Raw genomic sequence first — 26,271 nt, 5'->3', positions numbered from 1 at the left:
TTATGGGTTTATTCTCATTATGTGCCATATTTGTTTATTTGATAATTAAATATATGCTGACCTAAGCTTCAATAACAATATTCCCTTACCGTCTTATTCTCTGAATCCCCTGAATGCAATTGACAGTCTATGGCCCATTAAGTCATTAATATAATGGACCTTCCTGGAAAGGGCCGTATTGAAGCCGACTGTCCATTCCTAGCTGTAGGCTACTGCTGGGAAAGACTAGAGAGAGAGTCCTTTTTTATTATTAATTAATTTATTTACCTTATATCCCAGTAGTATTTGGTGCACTCAGAATTTCACACAGCTGCTGTTCAGATCTGACTGCTTGTTAAATGAGATTTATTTTTACAAAGCTGAGGCAAGAAAGTGGAAAAAATGGATAGTCGAAAGATATCTGTATGACCATCATTATAGAGGTAACAGGGTGTTACGCTCCCGCCGGCAGATGGCGCTGTGGCGTCAAAGTGCAAAGACTGCTGCAGAGCATGTGCGTGCACGAGATTACGTAAAGAGGACTGTTTAATATGGACACATGCCTTTGTTTTGGTTTTGTTCTCTTCCTGTTCAGGTATAGGTTTATGTTCGAGGGTGTCACATTATTGGTTCCAGCTGTCTGTACTTAAGTGTGATTATGTTGGTTACTTAAACCCCTCGTGTTGCGGTGCACTTCGTGCAGTATTAAATGAGTAAGTGAATGAATGAATGTAGTGGTGAATACGTTTAGTATGCTAAGCAGTCTTGTTTAAACCTTGATTATCTGTTCCCGTCTAGACTGCGTTTCCTTGTTTATTGATTCCTGTTCGAAAATAAAGAAGTTGATCTGCACCTGCTTCTGCCTCCGCTCCCATTTCGTAACACAGGGGATTTGCGTCAGTGCTGTGCAATCTTTTCAGCAGGCCCATTGCCTGTGTAATGTTTCACTATATCAGTTCTTTGTCTCACATATTCTGTGCATTAAAGCAGTTTAAAATCTTCACTCTTTACATGTTCTTGGTCCTTTGCATACTTGGTTAAGACAACAGGAAATTGCTGCACAGAAATTAAATATGAAGTGAACAGGACGGAAGAGGTGAAAATAGCAGAAAGTGAGAGTTGATAGTGAATTTTCTGTATACTGTGCAAAATTGCATCAACAGAAGTGAGTGCTTGCTTCTGTTGATGCAATTTTGTGCACTATACAGAAAATACACTGACACTTCATATTTGGTAGCTCATATATTATAACTGAACTAAAATAAACAGTGGTGTGATGAGTCACAGCTTGACTTTCCTTCACAGTTTAGCTTTGTCTCTATAAATGTTCCCTTCACTCATTACCCTGTGGAGACAACGTCTCTTAACTACAGTTCATCAGTCATCATAAAAGCCCTAAAAGGTACACTGGAATATATAGATAGTCCTGCATATGGCTTTAAGAATCCTGTCTCTTATGGGGCCCTTTTTTAAGGAATCTTTTTTTGCTTATAAAATTGTGCAGTGGTCTTTTCTCAACAAACCCTTACCGACTTTTTACAGTGGGAACAAATAAATCATCATAAAGCTGTCAAGAGCTGCAAAAGATTGGGGACATGAAAGAGACTTGGGGAAAAGTGCTAAACTAAGAATATCTCATAATAAGTAGTGTGTTCATAATAAAAGCTCACTGTTCAGTGTGCAAAAGATTAATTGAGGGCCACACCAGGATGTAGATTTGACAGTGGTAGGTTGCTTAGGAAAAAGGCAAATGAGTCTGAAACTCATTTTTTAAGTCAATGGTGGGGGAAAAAAAATCCAACTTACACACATTTTTACTAATGTACAGTACTCGATCAGCCGAGACATGTTTGAGGTCCCATTTTTGCTTCTTTAGTTTTACACTGGACTAGCATACATCTATCTCACTCAAAAACATTTACAATAAAAGTCCAAATCTGCATTCATTTGCTTGGCATCATTAAGCTACAGAATCTCCGCTTTAGATAAACAATTTTGTACTTGTAAATGTAAGTGTATATATAGTCCCTGATGCCCCTATGGCAGCACACTTCCCCCCACCTGTGAAAGGCTCCAGGCTCCCTGCGACCCTGTGTAAGATAAGAGGTACAGAAAATAGATGGATGGATGGAGTTCCAAGTTGAATTGCAATATTATCAGAATACAATTTTCAATTACAATTCTGAATTAAAACATAGCGGCATATTGTCACTAATGTAAAAAAAAAAAAAAAGTAGCAAATTATTATTATAGTAAGTAAGTCAGACTTGCTATGAGACACCACCTCTTGTCATTTCTTCAGCAGAGTGATAAATTGCTCTGAAGAAGTAGCTGATTCTGGTAGTCCAAAATGCCTGCCTCATTAATTTATATCTATATATCTATACATCTATCTATCTATCTATATTATATATATATATATATATATATATATATATATATATATATATATATAAAAAGATTTAGATTTTTTTTCGGGGGGGGGGGGGGGGGGGGGGCGTGTTAAAAGCAAGAGCCTACTGTATGTTTAAAGTCAGTGGTCAAGACACTATTGAAAACCCCCATCTCAAGTCAAGTCAAGGCAGCTGTGTAACACAACTCTGAAAATGAGGAACCTTCCCTACACAAATAGTGACATACTTTTGAACTTGTATTTCCTACTTGGAAAATGTCTTAAACTACATGAGGTTTGTTTTAAGGAATGTCTGGGGGTATGGTTTTAAGAAAAAAAAGAAAAGATTTTGAGTGAGACAGATTTCCCTTATTTGATTGCTACATTAGCTTCTTAGCCTACTTATAAATTTAACAATTGAACATCAGGCATTAACATATCTTGCATGATCAACATATGGGGTAAGTTGAAAATAGCGTAATGTTTCTTCTCCTTTTTTTGACAAAATATTTTAGTCTTGATCCATTACAATACAGGATAGCTCACAGAGTGGTATAAAAGATTATGAAAACACACCTAGAAAGAGTTACAATTAAGGAGCCCACTGGAGCAATGTATTATTAAATTGAGGTTTCCAAGCAGAGCAATCAAGGTTTAGATATAGCATAAGATCTCTGGGAGTACTAGTTGTTCAGCTTAATGTACAACATGGACATGATGCATACTATCTTTATACTAATCAGTTTTCCAATTTACTGTATAAAAGCAACTGAAAGCTGAATGTGATGCACCGTGGAGTGATAACAAAAATCCAAGGCCCGATAGGGGAAATAAGACCTGAAACTTCTTTACACCTTCTTTGTTGACATGACAGAATTTTCAGATGATTGAATTGTTAAGTTACTTCACCTTTTTTTAAGTGAAGTAAAATGTGTCTTTAATATAAGACATTTGGCAAAGTGTTTAGTGAAGATCAGCTCAAAGCATAGGACACTTGAAAGATGTCTTTTATGTAATTTTCTTTCTTGATGTTTCATCTTATCTTTTCACAGGGAGTGTCTGCATCTCCCAGTCAGTTAAGATCCCTCGTGAACCCAAAACAGGAGAATTTGAGAAGATTATTCATCGCTTGGTAGAAAACCCAAATGCCAGAGTAGTCATTATTTTTGCAAATGAGGATGATATAAGGTGAGTCCTAATAACATTGCTTTCTTCATCATTAGTTAAGGTTATTTACAGTACCGAAGGTTCTTTATGTTGATTTACTGATTGGAATTAAACAGAGTATGAATAAATGCCTTCACCTAATTCCAATGTAACTACTGACCTGTAAGTTTCTGTGTACTAAATACAGACTCTTGGTGCGGTAAATCTAGCCATAATACACATTTTAGCAATTCTTTCATGGGATGGATTTTTGGATTGCCTGTGTCTGAAGTGTGAGCTATGTCATGAGCCTTTACTGCTTGTTTTGTTTTTGAAAGAAAGGGCATTTAGAAGCCTGACTAAATTTACCATCTTGAAATATCTGCCTGATTGTGCATCCCGCAGCATATAGTTCATTGTTAAGCATGGTCAATACAGAACCGGCAATTATGGATCGATTTGCAATTATTCTAAATAAAGCCTTTAACAGGCTTGATAATATGTTCCTTTTTGACAAAGACTGTAAAGTACAATTGACGTGACTGGCTTTTGAGGGAACTGGTAAGTCAAGGCTTACAGTATCTTTTATTCTGTTCTCTTTAAAGGAGGCTGCTGCAGGCAGCAAAGAAAGCCAATTTGACTGGTCACCTTTTGTGGGTAGGATCAGATAGCTGGGGTTCTAAAATTTCTCCTGTGCTTCACCAAGAGGAGATGGCTGAGGGTGCAGTGACTATCCTACCTAAGCGCCAGTCCATTAAAGGTAAGGAAGCTCAAAGAAATAATAAATGGGCATAGGTTTTATATGTGAAATACCTTTCAGTGCATTGTTTTATGTAACTGCAGACTGTCCCAAAAGTCTCCATACATAGGGGACTATGTCTGCTAGCACCACGTCGGTTGTGCCTTCGTCAGTGGATGTTCGTGGACGACCACTTCTCGGTCGGTCCGCAACACTTCCAGATTTTTTTATTTGTTAATAAGTTTGGCAACAGTGTTATGTGATGTGCTTGCCTTGTTTCCTTTTAAAGTCCATCGCAACCGTGCGACATCTTCCTGATCCAGCCATGATAATGATTTCTATTTGTTCTTCTTTTGTCAGAGGCATTCTTAAACACTATCTGAAAAATAGTATGTATAATTTAAACTACTGTAAATTTGAAAAATGTTGTAAGGCATTTTGCTAAAATTGTTAATTTCTCCTATGTACAGTATGGAGACTTTTGGGACACCCTGTATATTAAATTATATGTCAGAATGTTTATGCAGTTAAACTTTAAAATCTGGGAAAAAGCATTTCTTAGGTATTTTCATGCATTAAGCTTAATTAAGCTTTGTGCTCTATTTTCTGATAAGAATGTCCAATAAAACATTCAAATATCCTCAAAATGTCAATGAAAACACATCATATTAAATAAAACGCACAAATATTAGCATAGTATAAGTATTTGCATTTGAAATCTCATACTAATAGTAGATAGTATTTTCTATTTTCTATTTCATTTTCCAATTATTTATGTCTAAATATAGCTTAATTGAGCATGTTGTTGAAGACATCAGATTGTGATATTCTCTGTCCTCTAAAGAGCAGAGCTGTGCCCTTTAATTAGATTTTGACAGACCACATTAAAGTAACACTTATTTTATCGATCTGCTCTCAGGGTTTGATCGTTATTTCATCAGCCGGACACTAGAAAATAACAGGAGGAACATCTGGTTTGCTGAGTTCTGGGAGAATAATTTCAACTGCAAGCTCAATCGGCATGCCTTGAAGAAAGGATCGGGCATAAAGAAATGTACAAGTAAGAAATCCTGGCTTCTTCACCACTGACAAAATACTCTTTCCCAAAGCTTCATAAAAGTAAGGAACAAGAGATAGGGGAAGAAGGAGAAAGAAGGTGGGAGAGAGTGTGAGAAGAACAGTGTGTGTGTGTGGGGGGGGAGAATGAGGGTAATGGAGAGGAAGGAGAGAGAATGAAAATATACGCATGGTTTTAAATCCATTCAGAAACACTCAGGGCTAGATGTACGCTGTTTATGTCTGTTTTTTTATTTTTTTTATTTTTTTTTTTTTTTGTGCAAAAAAAACCCTAGCATGTATGTCTGAAGCTGGCGGATGAACTTAAATTTGCAATTTAACACAACATTTAACACAACATGCAAAGTGCACTTCTCTCCCTCATACATACTGTATGCATTTAAGGGATAATGCAAAAAGTGGGATGTCAGCTCAAAAAAAGGGGGCTGAGAAATACTCAGAAATACTGAGAAGTGCTACATATTTCATTTGATGAACGAACCCCATGGCAATTAAACTTACAGTTTTGCACATAATTTGGTCTGCCTACTAAAACCAGATGTAAATTTTCACCATGCATATTGCTCTGAGCTTTATAGGCAGTGGTTTTCTTGCAGAACTGGCCTACTTTTAAAAAGGCAGCATGTATATTTTTTATTCATTAGCAGAGATATTGTTTTATTTATGTCAAAATGGGTAATAATGCAAGACCATTTTAGGATTGTGGTGAAACATCTATTTAGGGAAACTCTGGGTTTTTTTTTTCTTGACTGCTTGTCAACTGGGCTGCCGTTGTTGAGATTATCTGGCAACCTTCATCATAGCGCTTGCATCAGGAACATATACATTAGTTTTTCTAACATCTACCACATCACATCAATATGTTTTAAAGGACTTGTGTGATATTATCAATTCCAAATGTTATAGAAGCCACAGTTGACCAGAAGAAAAATGGAGCACAGGAACATAATTTCACCTTATTTTGTACACAGTCACTTTTTCATTAAACCCTATTAGTAATTGGTTATAATAGCATCATTAGCTGTATTAATCCCATCTACATCCTCTACTTGTGACATGAGAGACTTTACCTAATAATAATTACATTTATTAACACATTGTCTCATTTATTGAACTTCCATTTTCTCTTTAGTCCTTTTGCAGTTTACATGATCAGCTTCAGTGTTTCCTGATGTTTGTGTTTATTATTAAAAACTCTGTGCTTGTATTTATTTCCACCTGAATCTGGTAAGTCATAAACCACAAAGCTGTTTCCCACAAAACTCCTGGGTTAAGCATCATTTTCCCTGCACTGCCTTCATAAAACCAGTCAAATCTACTGGAGAAGAGCTTATGACCTGTAATTGATTCATCTCCTGAGGGAGTGCCATCAACAATGTGCATTCTACCACAGTGTCCATCCGCAGTCAGCACTTGACCCTTTGGATACCCAGTGCAGCTGTCTCATAGCAACACACCTCTGGCTCTGGCCAATCAGTGTGTGTGTGTTCTGTCCTTATGAGAAGGATGCAGGGCTTTCTAGAGGTATATTTGCTGGAGGATGCTATTCACACAGCATGTGCACTGCGGCAGTGAATAGGGCAGGAGGGATGTCAAGCTCTGGCTTTGCAGTCAAGTAGATTTTTATAGCTGACTGCTTTCAAGATGACGCATCTGACCATAGCGTCACAGTTCACTAAATGTCATCTTATGAATGTTTCATTTCGCACACATTCATAAGTACACTAATTTTTCTCTAGTTGGCCTCTTTCACATTGCTGTGCTGATACCAGCAAACTTACACATGCATGAGTCAGTGTGCACCCACAGATCGACCCAAATTCCCACTGACATCGTTGATGACTAATGATGATGTCAGATGTACAATATGTAATGCTGAATGACTGAACCAAGGATAAAAAAAAAATTTATTCATAAAACATGAATTCTAGCCTATCAGCTATAAATTGCACATGAACCAGAATATAGCCAGAGAAGATGCATGCTGCTGAAGGAACAGATACTGTATGTACCCAGATATTTTGAGTCAAACGTTCAATTTATTGTAGCTTTCTGTACAGGAAATGAAGGAACAAATAATTGTGCATATAGTATGTTTCTTCACTCTTAGGTTCGTTGGTTTTCTCTCAGAGAGAATTTGTAAAAGTAGAACTTTGTAATAGAGTGTTTTCCCTATCAGAATGGGTTCAAAGTAGAAATCTATGTGGAAGCCAAGAACCCTTAGTTATCCAATGAACTCTTAAAGAACCTTCAAAGAACCCCCTTTTCTAAATGTGTAATGTGTAATCTTCCTCACATTCACTGGTGTTAGATGGCAAAGAACAACAATCAATGCAGTGATTACCCAGCCCTCCCAAAAGCCCTGTGGTTACTGGAGGATTAAAGGGCTGCATATCTCTGCTTTCAGAGCCCCCCCCCCCTCTCTGTCTGTCTGTCTTTCTCTGTCTGTCTCTCTGTTCACACCATCAGCATTGCGTCCACTTTTTAGCAGGAACAAACAAACATGAAGAGACCAGATTGGTCTGTGAGTTTTCAGTTGATATATGTACTTCCACAATGAACATAATTTCAGTCATCAAATGGATTGAATCATTGAATCATATTTTTGGTCATCTGGATTGGTTATACAGGAAACTACTTTTTTTTCAATCAGCAATTGAAACTATCCATTGTGCGATGACTGGCTCTTTAGCAGATGATATTAGTCAATCAGCAGCAGATTACTGAGTACTGTTCCTGGCCTCTAGTTTGGTCTCCTTTATACAAAAGGAAGGAGAGAACAGCAGTGCACACCACACTGTCTTTCAAGACAAATTCTCTTGGGAAGCCATGAGAAAAAAAGGGCTATTTCATATTGTTTTGGTACACAGCAGATTATGGGGGCTTTATTAGCAATACACAAGAGGGTCTTGTCATATTCCAAATGATTTTGTTGCAGTCATTGTCACTCTTAATAAGGCTTAGCATCTGCACTGTCAAATTCAAAATCTCTGGTGATGCAAGAGCAAGTTAAAATGCCTTTGCAGCACTCTGCTAAGTCTCTCTGACTAAGCCAGATGTGAGCAAGGGATAGATGGTGTCTAAAGGATTTTGTGAAATTGATTTGATCAAAGGGCAGGAACCATTCTTTTATCTATAAGAAATGCATGACGGTTGCAGTATTGATTGTAATGTGAAAGAACAGTAGGGTGGAGCTGATACCTTTCACTTACACGATTAAAGCAAAGAAGCATCTGAGTGGGTTGCATTGAAGGTCAGCTTTAGACGCGCAGAAAACTTGATTATTGCACAAGATTCTCATGGATTCATATGGAGACAATTTTAACACACTTTTTTGTCTATATGTGAATATATACATTCATCTTATATGTTTATAAGCCCCATGATTCACAACACACGTTTCAGTATAGGACTCAAATAGACCTGCTGAATATAAAAGTACTTCTGTCTGGCTCTTGGACACATACCCTCAAGCTGTGTGTGTGTGTGTGTGTGTGTGTTTTGCCTCAGACCCAAAAGGACAAGCTGATAGGATTTTGTGATTTGAGGCTCAAAACAAAATACATGCTCTTGATGGCATTGTGTATTAATTATACATTATAGTTGCTGCAATATGTTTTGATTAGAATTCTCGTGTTAAAACCTAATGGAATTTTATATGCAGAGTGTGACTCCTCACAAATATTTTATCATAGAAGCAGTAACATACGTACAGACAATGTGCATAAAGAGGGAAATCACAGAAAATGATGTGTAAACACTAAAAAAAAAGCATACCTCAGCTAATCCAAATGGTTTTCTCTAAAAGCAGTGTGAGCCAGCTGAATATGTGTGGGCATGTTTTGATTGGAGGATGAGGAGTCTCTCTCTCTCTCTCTCTCTCTCTCTCTCTCTCTCTCTCTCTCTGTGTGTGTGCGTGTGTAATAGTGTGACAAACTGGGTACATGGTGATGGAAAATGTGTGTAACTGTATGGGTGGGTGGGAGTCTGTAGAGTAAATACAAAAGAAGAGTAAAGAGAAAGCATGTGTGTAGAGGAGGAGATGTGTTTGCCAGTTGTCCTCCTTCTATGAGATTAATTTTTTTTCTTTTCTTGGAGCAGTAGCCACCCTGCTAGTCTTAACCCAGTCAAATGATGACAGTTTTTTTTTTTTTTTTTTTGTCTTCAGCAGTAATGCTCATGGCAAACAATTACTGCTTCTTCAATTTGGGCCTTAAAAGATTCATGGGCTTGTCAGGACTGTTAAATTGCCTTTGGTTTTCTGGAGCAGGCTGGGCTGAAATGATGCTAATTACAGACCTTGAAGTAAAAGACCCACACATTATCTAAGAGCTACAGTAACTTTTTTGGGTACTCTGAGCATTTCTGTTTAAATAAGGCCCGGACAGTGGGAAGTACCAACAAAAACTCTATAACTGAGTTAACCACCCTTTAGATATTCCCATATTGATGTGCTAAGTACATTACAGCTTTCCTAAGCCATTTAAATAATTTGACTCTAAACACAAAGTCATCTAAGTGTTTGTGATAACACAAGACAGCATTGTCACAGCTATTGGCAAGCTTTATTCTGATGACTGCACTATACAATTAAGACCTGCCACCATGACATCTGGTAGCACGTCTCTCAGTTTAATTTGGTAGGGTCATAATTGAAACTGCTCCTTGCCAATTAAGAAAAAAAAAAAAAAAACAGGCCAAGTAACTCCAGCTCTAATGAATATACAGCTGTCTAGCATGATTATTTGAGCGTGGAAAAATAATTAAACTTGCTTGCTCTCTTCACTGCATGTTATTCCACCTTTAAGTATTAACAGATCTAGTCAATTTATCACATGCGGCACATGATGCAGGGCTAAGATAATGCGAATGAAGACACATTAAGTCATTCCATCAAAATCTATAAAGAGCTGTCTAGTCTTTAGTGGTTTTGGATTAAGATATATTACACTCTAAAAAATAGTTGGTCTAAAAATGACCCAATCTGGGTCAATTTGAAAACTCAGTAGTGAAAACTCTAACCCAGCAGGGATTGTTTTTAAGCCAGTGAGGTTAGATTAGTATGAATTAGCTGGAGCAGAAAGGTGTGTAAATATGACCACATTGCTGGACGGTAGACACCCAAAATATGAATTAATGTTTTCTCTTTTGGTCATCCTATGATACCACAGGTAGAGTATTATTATTATTATTATTATTATTATTATTATTACTGTTATTATTATTATTATTATTACTTGGCCACCATGCTGCAGCTCAGTGTCAGGGTCTTGGCAATCTTCTTATAGCCTAGGCCATCTTCATGTAGAGCAACAATTGTTTTTTTCAGATTCTCAGAGAGCTCTTTGCCATGAGGTGCCATGTTGAACTTCCAGTGACCAGTATGAGGGAGTGTGAGAGCGATGACACCAAATTTAACACACCTGCTCCCCATTCACACCTGAGACCTTGTAACACTGACAAGTCACATGACACCGGGGAGGGAAAATGGCAAATTGGGCCTAATTTGGACATTTTCACTTAGGGGTGTACTCACTTTTGTTGCCAGCGGTTTAGACATTAATGGCTGTGTGTTGAGTTATTTTGAGGGGACAGCAAATTTACACTGTTACACAAGCTGTACACTCACTACTTTACATTGTAGCAAAGTGTCATTTCTTCAGTGTTGTCACATGAAAAGATATAATCAAATATTTACAAAAATGTGAGGGGTGTACTCACTTTTGTGAGATACTGTATATATGTATGTATGTATATTACTCATCAAGAATAAGAAGAAACAGTTATAAATATCCAAGAGACAAGAAAACCAAGAAGGAAAAAACAAGCAAAGGTAAAAAGGTACACTTTTTTTTTTTTTTTTAAAGCATTGCTTGAAGTAGATCTTTCTACCACATTTATAGTATACTGTATGTGATAAAGACAAGAATGTGACTTGTTTATTTGTACCAGAATGAAAAACTTGTTTACATCAAACCTGAAATAAACTATAACAAACTGCAAATGAAGCAATCAATGAACTGCAAACAAAGGAATGTTTTTTCATCAGAAATGTTACAACACTGCTGTCAGTTATAAATGTAGTTCTCTTTCAAAAAATCGCTCGGTATCTCACTATGGGAAACGCCTCAGGCGTGATAGACTATGGAGGCACCAATTACACCACGTCTGTCCGAAAGATGGACCAATCACAGCTCATGACAGGCAGCCCACCCCTTCCTATATGTACAGCTGTGATCCACAAAATGGCAATTCTTGTTCTCTTCCCCATGAAGACTTCCTTAGACTTAGGCTGCACTGCTTCAGTTCACAAATGTATGGTTAAGGTTGACGTTGCAGAACGAACTGCAGTTAAAGTCTGTTGTGGATTCTTGGCTTGTTACTGAGCTTCTCGACTTCAATTTCATTAGTAGTGTCTCCTATCCTAGCTAATGCATTACGGTGAGCTAAGTTAGGGTTAGCTAACACACTAAGGCGAGCTAAGTTAGGGTTAGCTAACGTGCTAAGGCGAGCTAAGTTGCTGAGTAGTCTGACTCACCATGTCGGTGTGCAAGGTCGCCGCGGGGAAAGGGAAAGATGCCCCTTTGCGCTCATGTCCGGTGGCATGTGGATACATGATCTCGGACAGGGATCCACATCCAGGTGTATTGCATACATGGGTGTCAAACATGCTCAGGCATGTTTATTTGGTGGATGCGGTGGATGCGGAAAGCTGCGCGCACTGTTGTGTAATGCCAGCCAGGATTTTGGAAAGAAGGCTTCGGGTGGCTGCATCTTCTAGACAATCCGTTTCTCTCTACTATCCCTCCTTCGGCTAAAGGGGTCCAACACTCTCCCCCATGGGATCTTTCTTCGTGAGGGGCTGGCATGTGTAGCAGAGATGAAACGATTGTAGGATAAACCCTTCTCTTATAGCGTGCCCATCAAGGGCTACTCATAGCTCGATGTGAGCGAGGTGGAGGGGCTTGGGCTCTCTAACCCTCCCATAGTCAAACAGTCAGTGGCTCACCACCTGCATCCAAAGAGGCGGACCACTCTCTCATCTGACAGTCCCTCCCACACTGGGAAAATGGAACGCTTCACCACTTCCACGTACCAGAAGATATCTAAACCATCATCGTTGGCAGTGCAGGCACTTAACGTCACTTCATTGTTGATGGCCTATCAAGCTGAGTTATTGGAGAAGCTGGGCACTCAGCTGGATGCCAGCAATCCAAACCCGGTGGTCTGGAAAAGTCTACTATGGCTCTCGCCATTGCTGGCAAGAGGTCTCTTTGGCTCTTGAGCATCGGGGCAGGGAGAAATTAGATTTTCTCGACACTTCCATGGATTTGAGTGGGTTGTTCGGCCCAGCTATTGCGGTGATGAGACAGAGGTGCAACCTTCAGAAAAAGGAAGGCGAGGCATCTGCCACCTAAAAGACATCTGTCTGCCATATAAAAGAGAAATACATCCTCTTGTTCCTCCATGGCCTGTTCCTCTGATGCAGAATAGGAGGTTTTTGAATGTGTCCAGGACTGCAAAACCCCAGAGTGCAGATCAGGTGGCTTGCTCCCCACGGCTTCGAACGCTAAGCCATGGGGAAAGCAACCATTCGCTGTGGCTGCAAAGTCTAGGTCTGCTACCCCTTCCAGCAAAAAGAAGAGAGATACCTAGGGTTTTCAGTGATGTCCTCCACGTCTGTTCCCCCACTCGCAAAGAAGCGGAGGATGTGGAGTTTGGGCGAAAAATGGTTCTAAATTGTGTTCAGGCCAGTTCAGTTCCCCCTCAACACACAATATACCATGGACTGCTGACAGATATACCACATGCTCAAGTGCAGAAACCTCAGCCACCAAAAGAATGTGGTCTAATGGGTACAAGCACAAGTTCTCAAGTGTATTGTCACATAGCACTTCAGCCCCTGGGTTCAAAGCAAATAAAAAATTCTCAGTTGCATCCAGGTTCAATGGCGAGGGCACAGGGAAACAAAAACAAAATCATAACAATGAACCAAGAGATAAATTGGTCTCTGAGTCACACAGATCCTTGCTGTTTTTCTCTTTGTCCACTAGATGGTGGCAGAACTCCATCTATGAAATCGGTTCAGCAGCACCCTATGGCTCTTTATCAGGTGGTTTGGAGAGAATGTTCTGTGCACCCTTGGTTCCTCGCGACTGTAACAGGCTTCAGTTCGCTATAAAAAAAAACCCTTCCTTTCAAAAGGGTCATAGCATCTGTAGCAAATGGGGATTTAGCTCAGGTGTTGGAAGCAGAAATATCCTCCCTCTTGGAGAAAAGAGCTATAAGGCGAGTTCCAGTGGGGGAAACTCAGAAGAGTATATTACTGCCGTTATTTTCTAATTAATCAGAAAGATGGGGGTTTACACCCTATAATGGACCTGTGTGCTCTGAACATGCACTTAAGGAAGTACAAATTCAAGATGCTCACAATTGTGGCTCTCACTCCTTCTATCCACCAGGGCGATTGGTTCAACACGGTCGATCTCAAGGATGCTTACTTCCATATAAGCATCTATCATGTGCACAGGAAATATCTCAGGTTTTCCTTTCCGAGCGAAGTGTTCAAATTTGTTACGCTTCCATTTGGGCTCAGCCTAGCTCCACACATGTTTAGCAGGTGCATAGAGGCAGCACTATTTCTGCTGAGACACAAGGGTCTCAGAATATCTGCTTATCTGGACGATTATCTGATATGCGCTCATTCATGGGAGCATGCGGAACGGGACACAGATGCTCACGTCTCATCTCATGAATCTGGGATTCAGAATCAACTATGCCAAAAGCCAGCTGATTCCATCTACCAAGATGGAGTCTCTAGGTTTGTGAATATACCGCACTATGCTCTCGGAGAGAAGGATAGTGATGTTTTTTCAGTGCCTAGCCCAGTTTTGCAAGGGAAACCTGGTGTCGTTCAGGAGATGTCCCCACCTTATGGGCATGATGGCTTTGTCATGTCTGTGGTCCTGCTGGGCTTGCTAAACATGAGAGACTTCCTGTGATGGGTAGCTGCGGGGCGTCTGTGTCCTCATCAGCACCTTGCGCGCAGAGTGAGAATATCCCCGGAGTGTGTGATGGCTCTTCATCAGTGGAGAAACCCTTGTGTATTCCAGACAGGGGTCCTGCTGGGGGTCGTGTCTCTGAGAAAAGTAGTGACAACGGATGCATCCCTGACAGGCTGGGGGCTGGTTTTTCAGGGCTGATCGGTAAACGGTCTCTGGATGCCAGATTCGCAAACTCCACATAAATCTTTTGGTGTTAATGGCAGTCTTTCTATTGGCAGTCTTATTGGAAGGGTTTCATGTTCTGCTCAGGACAGACAACATGACAGTGGTGGCATATATCAATCACCAAGGGGGAAATGCATTCATTGCAACTGCACAATCTACCCCGCAAGCTGATTGTCTGGGGCACTGTGCACTTCAGCTCGCTGCATGTGACGCACATTCCGAGAGTCCTGAATGTTGGAGCAGATCTCCTTTCAAGGGGCAACCCGTTATACGGAGAATGGTCGCTCTACCCGTAGATCAGATTTGGAAGATCTTCCAAGGCCTCACAGGCAAACGCAAAGTGTCCGCTTTATTTCTCTCTCAGGGACGAAAATGCACCTTTGAGTGTGGATGCGCTAGCACACCCGTGGCCTAACATGTAGCTGTATGCATTCCCACCTAATAGTCTAATTTCTCCCACCCAAGACAGAGTAAGAGAAAACGGACTATCTCTCCTCCTGATAGCTCCTGCTTGTGAGGCTATGGCTGGACGAGATTGTCCAATTCCTTCAAGGAGAGCCTTGGCTGCTCCCATCATGCTAGGATCTGCTGTCACAAGGGGGAGGCTAGAAATTTCACCACCACACAGAATGAGTCAATCTTTGGGTTTGGACCATGAAGGGTTAAATTTAAGCCAACGTCAATGCACTCAGGCTCCCACAGGAAGTTATAAACACTATCCAGAGCGCTAGAGCCCTTAAATGGCATGTGTTTGAGGACTGGTGTACTCGTAAAGGAGTTAAGGAGTGAGTGACATACATTGCTTTTTGCAAAGCTTAATGACCAATGGGAGGGCATTTTCTACTATTAAAGTTTACCTGGCAGCTTTTTCGGCATGTCAAGTGGGCTTCACGGGAGTATCAGTGGGATGGCATCCTCTTAAATGCCGTTTCATGAAGGGGGTGAGGCGTTTGAGACCAGTGTCGAAGTGGATGGTCCCGTCATGGGACTTGTCCATGGTTTTGAATGCTTAAACTTGCACCCCGTTTGGACCTCTGGAAAGTGTTCATATTAAGCGCCTATCTCTGAAAACAGTCTTACTGCTTGCTTTAGTTATATGCCTTGTCGGTTCATCAGGCATGTCTGAATTTTAGTCCAGATGACAGCAAGGTTACGCTGCTGCCTAACCCTGCTTTCATTCTCAAAGTCACTGATTCAGCTTATAACTGTTCCACTTTGGAGTTACGTGCCTTTTAGCGCCCTCCTTTTTCTTCAGAGGAGCGGAAATTGCACACTCTGTGTCCTGTACAAGCATTACGCTATTATCTAAACAGGACATGATTGCTCAGGAGGAATGATCAGTTATTCATTTCATGGACCACTTAATGCAAGGGTAAGCCGATCTCCTCACAGCGCCTTTCCCATTGTTTGGTGGAGGCGATTGAATTGGCCTATACATCTATGGGTCTTCATTCCCCGGCAGGCCTAAGGGCTCATTCTTCAAGGCTACCTCATGGGCATTGTTCAAGGGATTTTATGTGGGAGATATCTGTGTAGCAACAAGCTGGGCTTCCCCTCATACATTTATCAGATTTTACCATCTTGATGTCACTGCCTACTATGCCTCATGCAGTTCTTAAGGTTGGCTCTTTGGAGAATTGAAAGGTTATCTTTCTTTCTTGCCAGGTCTTCAGAAAGCATGCATTACAGGAGTTGGCTAAATTATTCCCATAGTGATACAGAGCGATTGTTTAAAAGAGAATGTTAGGTTACATGCGTAACCCCGGTTCTATGAGAACAGAGCGAGGCATCTCACCAAGCTTCCCTACTCGCATAACACTGGGGAAGAGCATGCTTAGAATGCCATTTTGTGGATCACAGCTGTATATATAGGAAGGGGGTGGGCTCCTTGTCATGAGCAGTAATTGGTCCATCCTTCGGACACCTGTGGTGTAATCGGTGCTTCCATAGTCTATCATGCCTGAGGCGTTTCCCATAATGAGATACCTAGCGATTGTTTGAAAGAGAATCGGAGTTACGCAAGTAACCTAATGTTTCTGTTTGTTGTATCAGTAATGTATTACCTTTTTCACACTTTTTTTATTGATTACAGGCAAGTTAGCCAGTATTAGCTAGTATGTGTGGTTTTATTGTTTTGGCTGATCAGTATAGATACAGTATATATAAAGTTACAGTTTACAGTGTAGTTAAATTAATTTGAAGGCAACTACATTCCATGTCTGTTTTTGATTTCCAGATCAAGAGAGGATTGGAAAAGACTCTACGTATGAGCAAGAGGGAAAAGTAATGTTTGTGATTGATGCTGTATACACTATGGCCCATGCTCTCCATAACATGCACAGAGACCTATGTCCTGCCAAGGTGGGACTTTGTTCCAGAATGGACCCTATCGATGGAAGCCTCCTATTAAAGTACATCCGTGAAGTGAGGATAACAGGTACAGTGTGACTTATACATCTCACCCTGCAACAGCAGTTTTATAAGGTGTGAAGCCACACAGTCATTCAAGGACAACAGTTTGCTACAATAAAACAATTTGCTAGGTATTTACAATATCCATGTAAATAGTGTCTGCCCAGAAAATAATAAAATGGTCTATCAAATAGCATGTCCTATAGGCAATGCAAGCTATCCATATTTTATTTAGGTGATCCCATTTCTTTCAGTCTTTCAGTGGCAGGGTTATCTACAAGCCTTGTCCTATAATATTGCCTCAATTTTTTTAGCTGAATAGGATCATGAATCTTTTGATGACTCAACCAGTCTTTTTTAAAAGAATAACAGTGACACAACACTGCTGTCCAGGTTGCTGACAGGTTACATACAATGCTCCTTGCTTCAGCAGAAATCAGCAAATACTTGGGAAATGGTTATCTCTGGCAAATACACAGAGGTTTTGCTAACAACTTTACATGTATTTCATTTTGTTATCTTTTAAGTATCAGATAATTGTATAGCCAATCACCACTGACATTTTAGGCACAGTGGAATGTGAAATGCACTATAAAAAGGTCAAAAGTATGTGGCCACCTGACCATCACAGCCATATGTGATTATTGAACTTCCCATTCCAAAATTATTAGCATTAATATGGTGTTGTTCCCCCGACTTTGCTCCTAAAACAACATGCCATGTCTTTATGAAGCTTGCTTTGTGCACAGGGGCACTATCATGCTGGAGCAAGTTTGGGCCAGGCTCATAAGTTCCAGTGAAGGGAAAGCTTAATGCTACAGCATGCAAAGACTCCCTTTACAGTTGTATGCTTTCAACTTTGTGGCAACATTTTGTGGAAGACCACACATGGGTGTGATGGTCAGGTGTATACATTCTTTTGGCCATATAATTTATATGTGTATATTCCTATCCTTTCCCCATAATATTTTTTCCTAATAAAGGAAAATATTGTGGGACAAGAAGTAATATTATTACAAGAAGTAATAATTATGGAATATACAGTAGTGTTATACTTTTTTCCATATACTGAAAATTCTCCATAGAGCACATATGAGATGTAACATACTCTATGAATCTGCAGTCCCTAATTTATCTGTTCATCATAAATTTCAATGCTTTTTAAAATCTTTCTCTTGCTCTCTCTATCTCTCTCTCTCTCTCTCTCACACACACACACACACACACACACACACACACACACACACACACAGACTCTCTCAGCGTTCCACGTCTTCCTGCTTTTATGGGTCTTTGAGTGAACCTGGTTAGGGACTTCAATAGTCTGAGACAGAACTGAACAGCCCATCGGTTTTCTATCCATGCAGCAGTCACTCCAGGCAAAGTGCACTCTGCTTTAGAGCATAAGTGAACTGCTACAGTAGTTTCTCTGGCTGCCTAGCATAGACAATTACCAAAAGCACAACTAGTGCAGATTTTTTCATCCCATGAGTTTATATGCTCAGAAAATGTATAAATAAATTTGGTGCAGGGAAGAAGGAAGAGGGAAAACATTTTCACTGATAAATCATGATTTGGTTGTATACTGGTTAAGAATGAATGGAATATGCTAAGGTCATTAAATACTGGACATATGAATCAGAATCAAAATGTGCAGGAGACAGTAAAGCATGGATTCATCTGCAATTGTATTTTTTTTATTCCTCATGGTCATAATATTGCTACTTCTTGCATCATCACTGAGGTTGACTGTTGGCAAATTTCACGAACAACTGTTGCTTCGTTTTATCTTGTAAGTCAATGTCAGCTAATCATAATTCCTAAACAAGTTTTGAAGCCTGGCAGTGCTCAGGAACCACATAATTTGAGTTGAAATGTTTATAGATTGGGATATTAGAAAATTACCATGTGGTGCAAGAAGTGTCAGTGTGATTATATGGGCTGCTCAGTGATTACACCTTTTGAAAGGATACTTGGCTGGTCAGATAACCTGCTGTGTAGAGAAGAAAGCGTTGAGGAATACAGTATATTCTTTTGACCTCCTTACCTAATCAATTGACTTGATGAGCCATACTCTCAGACTTTCAAATATACTGGGCAGCAGCTTTCTCTTCAGAGTAGCTCTTTACAGACACAAACATAACCACAAGATTTTCAAGTCACTACCTATTTGTATTAATGGTAAATCAATTACTCAATTAAATTCAAGTTTGGATAGTGCTTTTAAAAATAGTCATAGACTACGTTTACACGGACAGCAGTAATCTAATTGTTGACCTTATTCTGAATAAGATATTATTGTGATTAAGGTGTTTACATTAGTCACTTTTAGAATATCCCTTTCATGTTCCCATTTTACATGTTACAGAACATAGATCGATTAATGGCACACGTCATTACATCACCGTGCCACACTGTCCGACATTCCCTCCAGAATTTCATGTATTAACATACAGTTTGTTTTCATTATTGTACCGTATACAGTTTTAGTTGTTTTTATTTTTAATTTTACAAAAGCTTCAAGTGCAGTTAATTATTTGTTATGCTATATGTGCAAATAGACGACTGCTTGAAGCCATGGGGTGCGTCTGAAACCGCGCACTTACCTAATATATATTAGTTGAAATACATGTATTTTGCTTACTATATAGTAGGTAAATATGTGGTTTCGGACGCAGCCATGCTCCCTTGTTTACTGTCAAATGGTTGAGCACTGCCGTGTGTGTACGTGTCCTGTCACAAAATGCAGTGAAAACTCCCACACGACATTAATAGTGTGATTAAGGTGTGTACATGTCTGTAATACACGTCAATAATGCAACTAAAACAGGAATACTCCACATGTCTTAATTCGATTTGTGTTTACTTCGAGTATGATTTTAGTCGGATTGAGGTAATAAAAAATTGTTGTAAAAATTGCTGTTTACATGGTAGTTTCTTAATCAGAGTATTGTCTTAATCTGGTTAATATTGGATTACTGTTGTCCATGTAAACATACTGACTGTCAAGCCAGAGGCAAACTCAAAATGACACTGGATACTGCAATTAAAGTGAAGTCATTACTCTTCTGTATACTATCCAGTGAAACAGTTGACAAGTGTGTTGAAAGGATATTTATTGTGAGCATATTGTGAATAAGAGTCATGTAAAAAACACAGGAGAGTCTTTATGATTATAGCAGCAGTTCATAGATACAAGCACAGTGTTAGGATATCCACGTGGGAACAGCCACAGCAGCAGAAGGTGAGTCACAATTGCAGAAGCTGCAAGCAGAAGAAGAATTAAAGTGTGTCAGGATCAGGCACAGACATCACATCTGGCAGCAGGAGTACACTCAACAACTCAACAGAGAGAGTAAACAGATCATTAGGTATGATCTTAGGTATGCAGTGTATATTGTGATCAGAGTGCAAGCAGGAACTCTAGCAGGTATAGCTATGACACATTAACTGTGATGGAGAGCCAGGAGGTGACACAGGCATGAGGGCACCCAGGGACATCTTGCCACTTGCAACAGTAAACGCAAATACTATTATTTGTATCTTATCTATGTATTATCTGAGTAATAGTTCATCCTCATGAAATAGTAGTGGCTTAGTGGTTAGCATGTTGGCCTCACACCTCCAAGGTTGGAGGTTCGGACCTCGCCTCTGCCCTGTCTGTGAAGAGTTTGAATGTTCTCCCTGAGCTTCAGGGGGTTTCCTCCCCATGTGCTGTAGGCTGACTGACATTTCCAAATTGTCCATAGTGTGTGAATGGGTGTGTCAGTGTGTGTGCGATTGTGCCCTATGATGGGTTGGCACCTCATCCAGGGTGTCCCCTGCCTCATGCCCTGAATCCCCTGGCATAGGCTCCAGGCTCCCCTGACCCTGTGTAGGATAAGCGATACAAAAAATGGATAAATATATAATTAAATATTCACTGACTTACACTGAGCGGAATAACCATCTTGCATCCTCCAGCCTTAAATAAAGACGGAGGATATTCATCAACAGAAATCTACTTCTCTTTCAATCACTCCTAGCTTTCAGTGAGAAAGCCCTATGAGGATTGTGAAATAGAAAAGTAAGATAAACACGAGTACCGAAAACAATTGCTTTTGCTGTACACTTGGCTGCTCTGGGATTTGCCAGGCTGGGAATTGGGGTTAGACATGGGCAGGTGCTATGAATACTGATAGCTTAGCTCAAAGGTTAGAGCTAGAGATTGGCAAAAACTTGGCACAGGCTTTTATCAAGAACAAGGCAACTAATTAGAAATTCATCATCGGGATATGGCAGCATTGTTATCCAGTCTCCTTTAACGTGCTTTTTTCAGTGTCTCCTGCAAGAATTAATTTTTGCGCTCAGTAAATTTGTTTAATAAAAGTGTATGAGGTTTTATTAAGCATGCTTAGTTATGGGTATGCTGTCATATTCTGCTCTAACTTATTAACAATTTTACTGTTATGTTCTACATAGATTTAATTTCAATACATGTTGTATTTAAATTAGTGATATTCCTGAGGCAAAGATATTTGTTTCATATTGTATTGGTTTCAGGATGTCACAGTTTCCAAATTAGTTTACTATGGTCAAAATCAGGAATTTTATTCATCACAGAGTTGTTACTTTGATGAGGATTATGCTAACGACTTTTTAACACATTTGGTGATTTTCTAATAATCTCTGCCTTCTGTTCTCAGGCATAGCTGGAAATCCTGTGCAGTTCAATGAGAATGGGGATGCTCCTGGCCGCTATGATATCTACCAATACCAGATAAATAACAAAACAGCAGAGTACAAAATCATTGGCCAGTGGACTGACCAACTCCATCTTAATGCAAGTGTCCTCTTTTAATCCTTATACAGAATATAACAGTACATACTGTATATTTCATTTCTTGTGTGCCTTTTCCATGTTCATATTATGGGTGTCTATGGGTGATTAATGCACAATTTACTTAATGATTTGTTTGAGTAATGATTGCAGAAATGCCTAGGAGAAACCTCTAATTTGTTGCAAGCTGTGAAAAAAATTGATTAGTCAGTACAGATTTTTCAAGCAAGCCTGATTTTTTGTTACTAGTTGGTGTGAATAATGAGCAATATTTTTACATCACAGATACCAGAGATGCAGTGGCCAGGTGGTATAAAGCAAATACCCTCCTCCATCTGCAGTCAGCCATGCAAACCAGGCTGGCGTAAGAAGGTTGTGAAAGGCATCCCATGCTGCTGGCATTGCGAGCGCTGTGATGGCTACCAGTACCAGGCGGACCCATTCACCTGTAAAATGTGCCGCTTTGACTTGCGCCCCAACAAGAACCATACAAGTTGCCAGCCAATCCCGATCATAAAGTTGGAATGGAGCTCACCATGGGCTGTCATACCTGTTCTCCTTGCCATCATGGGCATTATGGCCACCTTGTTTGTGGTGGTCACCTTCATACGCTACAATGACACTCCAATTGTGAAGGCATCAGGAAGGGAGCTCAGCTATGTCCTGCTTACAGGCATTTTTCTTTGCTATGCCACTACATTCCTCATGATATCATCTCCTGATGTTGGGATCTGCTCACTCCGACGCATTTTCCTAGGACTCGGAATGAGTATTAGCTATGCTGCATTGCTAACCAAGACCAACCGTATTTATCGTATTTTTGAGCAGGGAAAGATGTCAGTGAGTGCCCCACGTTTCATAAGCCCAGCATCCCAGTTGTTGATCACTTTTAGCCTGATCTCAGTCCAGCTATTAGGGGTTTGCATTTGGTTTGTAGTGGACCCTCCTCAGGCTTTTGTGGACTATGAGGATCAGCGCATGGCAAATCCAGAGCTGGCACGGGGTGTGCTCAAGTGTGACATCTCTGACTTGTCACTCATCTGCCTGCTGGGGTACAGTATGCTGCTAATGGTCACATGCACAGTCTATGCCATAAAGACACGTGGGGTGCCAGAGACCTTCAATGAGGCAAAGCCCATCGGCTTTACCATGTACACAACCTGCATTATCTGGCTGGCCTTCATACCCATCTTCTTCGGCACGTCACAGTCCACAGAAAAGGTAAGAAATGAGTCTGGAACTACAAAACATGCCAGACATATAACATGGTAATTGCAACATAATTTTTCACAAGTGATTTGGAGAATACAGGCAGTGGGGAGAGAGCTGATGATTCGGTTTTTGGCTCTAATCAAGCTACAGCATATTCATGAGCTGTAATATATAAACATATGATCATCACATTAACAGTGATGTGTGCACCTGGATAACAAGAGCCTTCTCCTTTGCTGATCCTGTACTGTGTCAAAGATGAAAGAGGCTTTGATACAGCAAGGGCATCGAACATTGACTTTCTGCAGATGATGTAACACACTGATAGCAAATGTCCCAGAAACACAAACAGAAGAAATGAGGATAGACTCTTGAGGGGATCCTTTCAAGAGTTCATTTAGTTTTAGCTCAGACTCCTTTAATCTGCGTTACCCATTTTAATCAGAAATCCTGGGACCTTCTGCCAGTAGGATTTAGATAAGAATTATTTTTACCCCATTCCTCTTTCAGTTTCACGATACACTATTGAATTAGCTTTATCCATTAGAACAAACTGAGCATGCCATGCCAATATAGTAATTGCTTTGCCAAAACACAGGCAGAACCTCAGACCAGAATATACAGTTTCACATTGTGCACATGCTGTAATTAGCAAACCAGAATGGCCAGAGTTTCCCTTTGATAAATTATTTGGGAAACTCCTTTCCTTCTCAAGCATGAGGCCCATCTTCCATAAATAGTCAATCGTTATCTGCATTTTAGTGTGTGCTATCAGAGGGATACTGGAAATAAGCAGGAATTTGTCTTTGCTCATTTTTTGGAACTTGCACATAGCACTGGTGATAAGGCTGAGTGTCACATGGCAAATTTACACCATTATATTCTCATGATTTCTGAAAGGAATCAACACTTCAAAACAGCCTAAACTTAGCATCATCTAAGTTGACAAGCATAGCTGAGCCTGGTGAGGGTAAGATGACTTGTCTTTTAGAGCAATTAATTGTATCTTTATCCCTTGGCACTTGATTTAACTTATCTGTTTGCCTTGTCACCCACTTACCGCCAGGTGTCTAAAAACAGAATGCCCACTCCATCATTTGTGTTGGTGTTTTATGTCAATCTGAACACAATGAATGTCACTCGGGGCATTATGAATCATTTACACCAGGCCATGCGGTTTTGGTCTCCATTGTATGTAATAAGACTGTTCAATGCTTGTTACAAAGGTAAGACTAATGTTGTGTTTTTCTAATCATAATGACGGCTATCATTGCAAATTGAATATTGTGAATATTGTGAAACTGTGAACGATGATTGCTTGTATACAGCCTGAAACTTGGAAGAGGTTGTGGCTTACGGTATTAAATTCCACTGTGTCACATCTCTGTGGTAATTTCATTTACTTGTCAGTATAACATTTCCATGTAATACTGTAGTCTAGAAAATGAGACAGGGGCAAAAGGATACTGAGATGCAGTTATAAGTGTCTCTATTCATATCTTCACCCTGCAGAATCACAGTTGTTATGGTGCTTGTGGGAGGTTCTCCTCCATTTGGTTGTTGACAGAGTAATTACTGTCTGTGTAGTGAGAGAGCTAGATCTTCAACTCATTACATACAGGTGTGTGTTTCACAGCTTGAAGCGGCAAGACGTATGAGTTCCCTATCTACCCCTTATAGAGGTGTGAAGTAAAATTACAACATAAAATTAGTTTGTTGGTATGTTTAATAGTTACGGCATGGTGCTGCAGTGGGTAGCACTGCCACCTGACAGCTCCAATCCTAAACTCTTAGGCTACTGGCTGTGCAGAGTTCCAGACATTCTTCTTCTTTTAATCACATGGATTTCCTTAAGGTTCTCCAGTTTCTCCAGTACTAATACTATAAATTTAATTTTGCGTCACTGATGCATTTGACATTGTTGTACCTCCACATCAATGAAATATGCCAGTTTTCACCAAAGCCTTTATAATATTTTCAGCTGTACCTCAGACATGATAGTTTGTGCCCAACTCTTATGAAACATAGATTCGTTGTGACCATTTGGATTCAAGCCTAATGATCCATAATTATGTAATTCTGTGATTTTTGTGAACACTTGTAATAATAAATTTTTGAACATGACACTTTACCATATGTACAGTATATTGAGACATTATATTTGAACATTATTCAAACAAGATCCATTCATTTATCCACTACCCTCTGCAAAAATGATGCAGGGTGACATAAAATGAAAAACAAACAAACAAACAAAAACATAGCGTAAATACAGTATATGGAGAATCATATGAAGCAATGTTTATCCATATTTTCATTCTATTGACTACAGAGGTCAGAGGTTTGTGTAGCCTAGCTACTGATATTCACATTAATTCGGTATCAAAGTAGGATTTTAACTTATGACTACGCATGAAGAAATGTAGCCATTACCAGCCTAGAGCTAACATTTTGGGGGTGCTAAGTAAAACTTTGATAAAACTTTTCTACTAAAAGTCAGTGAGAATGTCTGATGGACAGAAAAAAAATGAAAAGAGGATATAGTTTGGATACCATGCTTTTTCCCACTTAGCCTGCTGCCTCTATTCAATTGGCCTGTACACAGCACACAGTACTACAAAGCAACATTTTGATCCATCCATCCAATCCCCACCACTTGCTTTCCATTTGCACCAAGGGGACAACAGTAAACTTTATTTTAAAAAATCAGATTGAGACAGTCAGCTTTGTGCCAGATGTTTTACCCACACAGTTCATTTAAAAACATGACACAAGTCAATGTGACAGTGAATAATAGGGAAATTTGTTTTTTATTCTGATCACCCTATAAGTATCATTATTGTATAGACACTGTCTTCCAAACAGTTCCACTATGCACAATCTATCACATTTCAACTGTTGCACAATCATGACCTTATTACATATATATGATGATTTGCAGCATATTGTCATGTATCAAGAAACTCTGGACTCAACTTCCCATCAGCCACTGCACTGCACTAGCTGTCACATGACCACCTGCACCTGACTCACGTTTTGTTAATGAGCACTCGTGTGTATATATAGTCCTTGTCTGCACTGTTTGCTGGTCTTTCGTTGTCCTAGACTCTTGTTGTTTATGTCTCGGTGTTTTGTGTCATGCCACAGTGTTATACCAAGTTGTCTTAGGGTCTTTGTTTCATAGTACGTTTGTTTCAATAAATGTCATTATCTGCACTTGCTTCTGGCTCAACCTCGATACGTGACAGAACGAAAGACCCTTTAT

General features: G+C 39.8%; 1 protein-coding gene across 1 annotated transcript in view; it reads left to right on the top strand.

Annotated features, from left to right (window-relative positions):
• Window positions 1-26,271, top strand: part of grm4 (glutamate receptor, metabotropic 4) — a 129,712-nt gene that overhangs the window by 94,928 nt on the left and 8,513 nt on the right. The window contains exons 3-8 of the mRNA XM_053635952.1: window positions 3,424-3,559; window positions 4,123-4,277; window positions 5,176-5,316; window positions 16,800-17,000; window positions 21,661-21,797; window positions 22,080-23,015. Of these exons, the coding sequence (XP_053491927.1) occupies window positions 3,424-3,559; window positions 4,123-4,277; window positions 5,176-5,316; window positions 16,800-17,000; window positions 21,661-21,797; window positions 22,080-23,015 (1,706 nt within the window). The remainder of the gene's footprint in view (window positions 1-3,423; window positions 3,560-4,122; window positions 4,278-5,175; window positions 5,317-16,799; window positions 17,001-21,660; window positions 21,798-22,079; window positions 23,016-26,271) is intronic.

The sequence above is a fragment of the Ictalurus furcatus genome, chromosome 11, assembly GCF_023375685.1.
Source record: "Ictalurus furcatus strain D&B chromosome 11, Billie_1.0, whole genome shotgun sequence".
Taxonomy (NCBI): Eukaryota; Metazoa; Chordata; class Actinopteri; order Siluriformes; family Ictaluridae; genus Ictalurus; species Ictalurus furcatus.
Note: the sequence above shows the minus strand (reverse complement) of the source record. Positions and strands in the feature narration are given on the sequence as shown.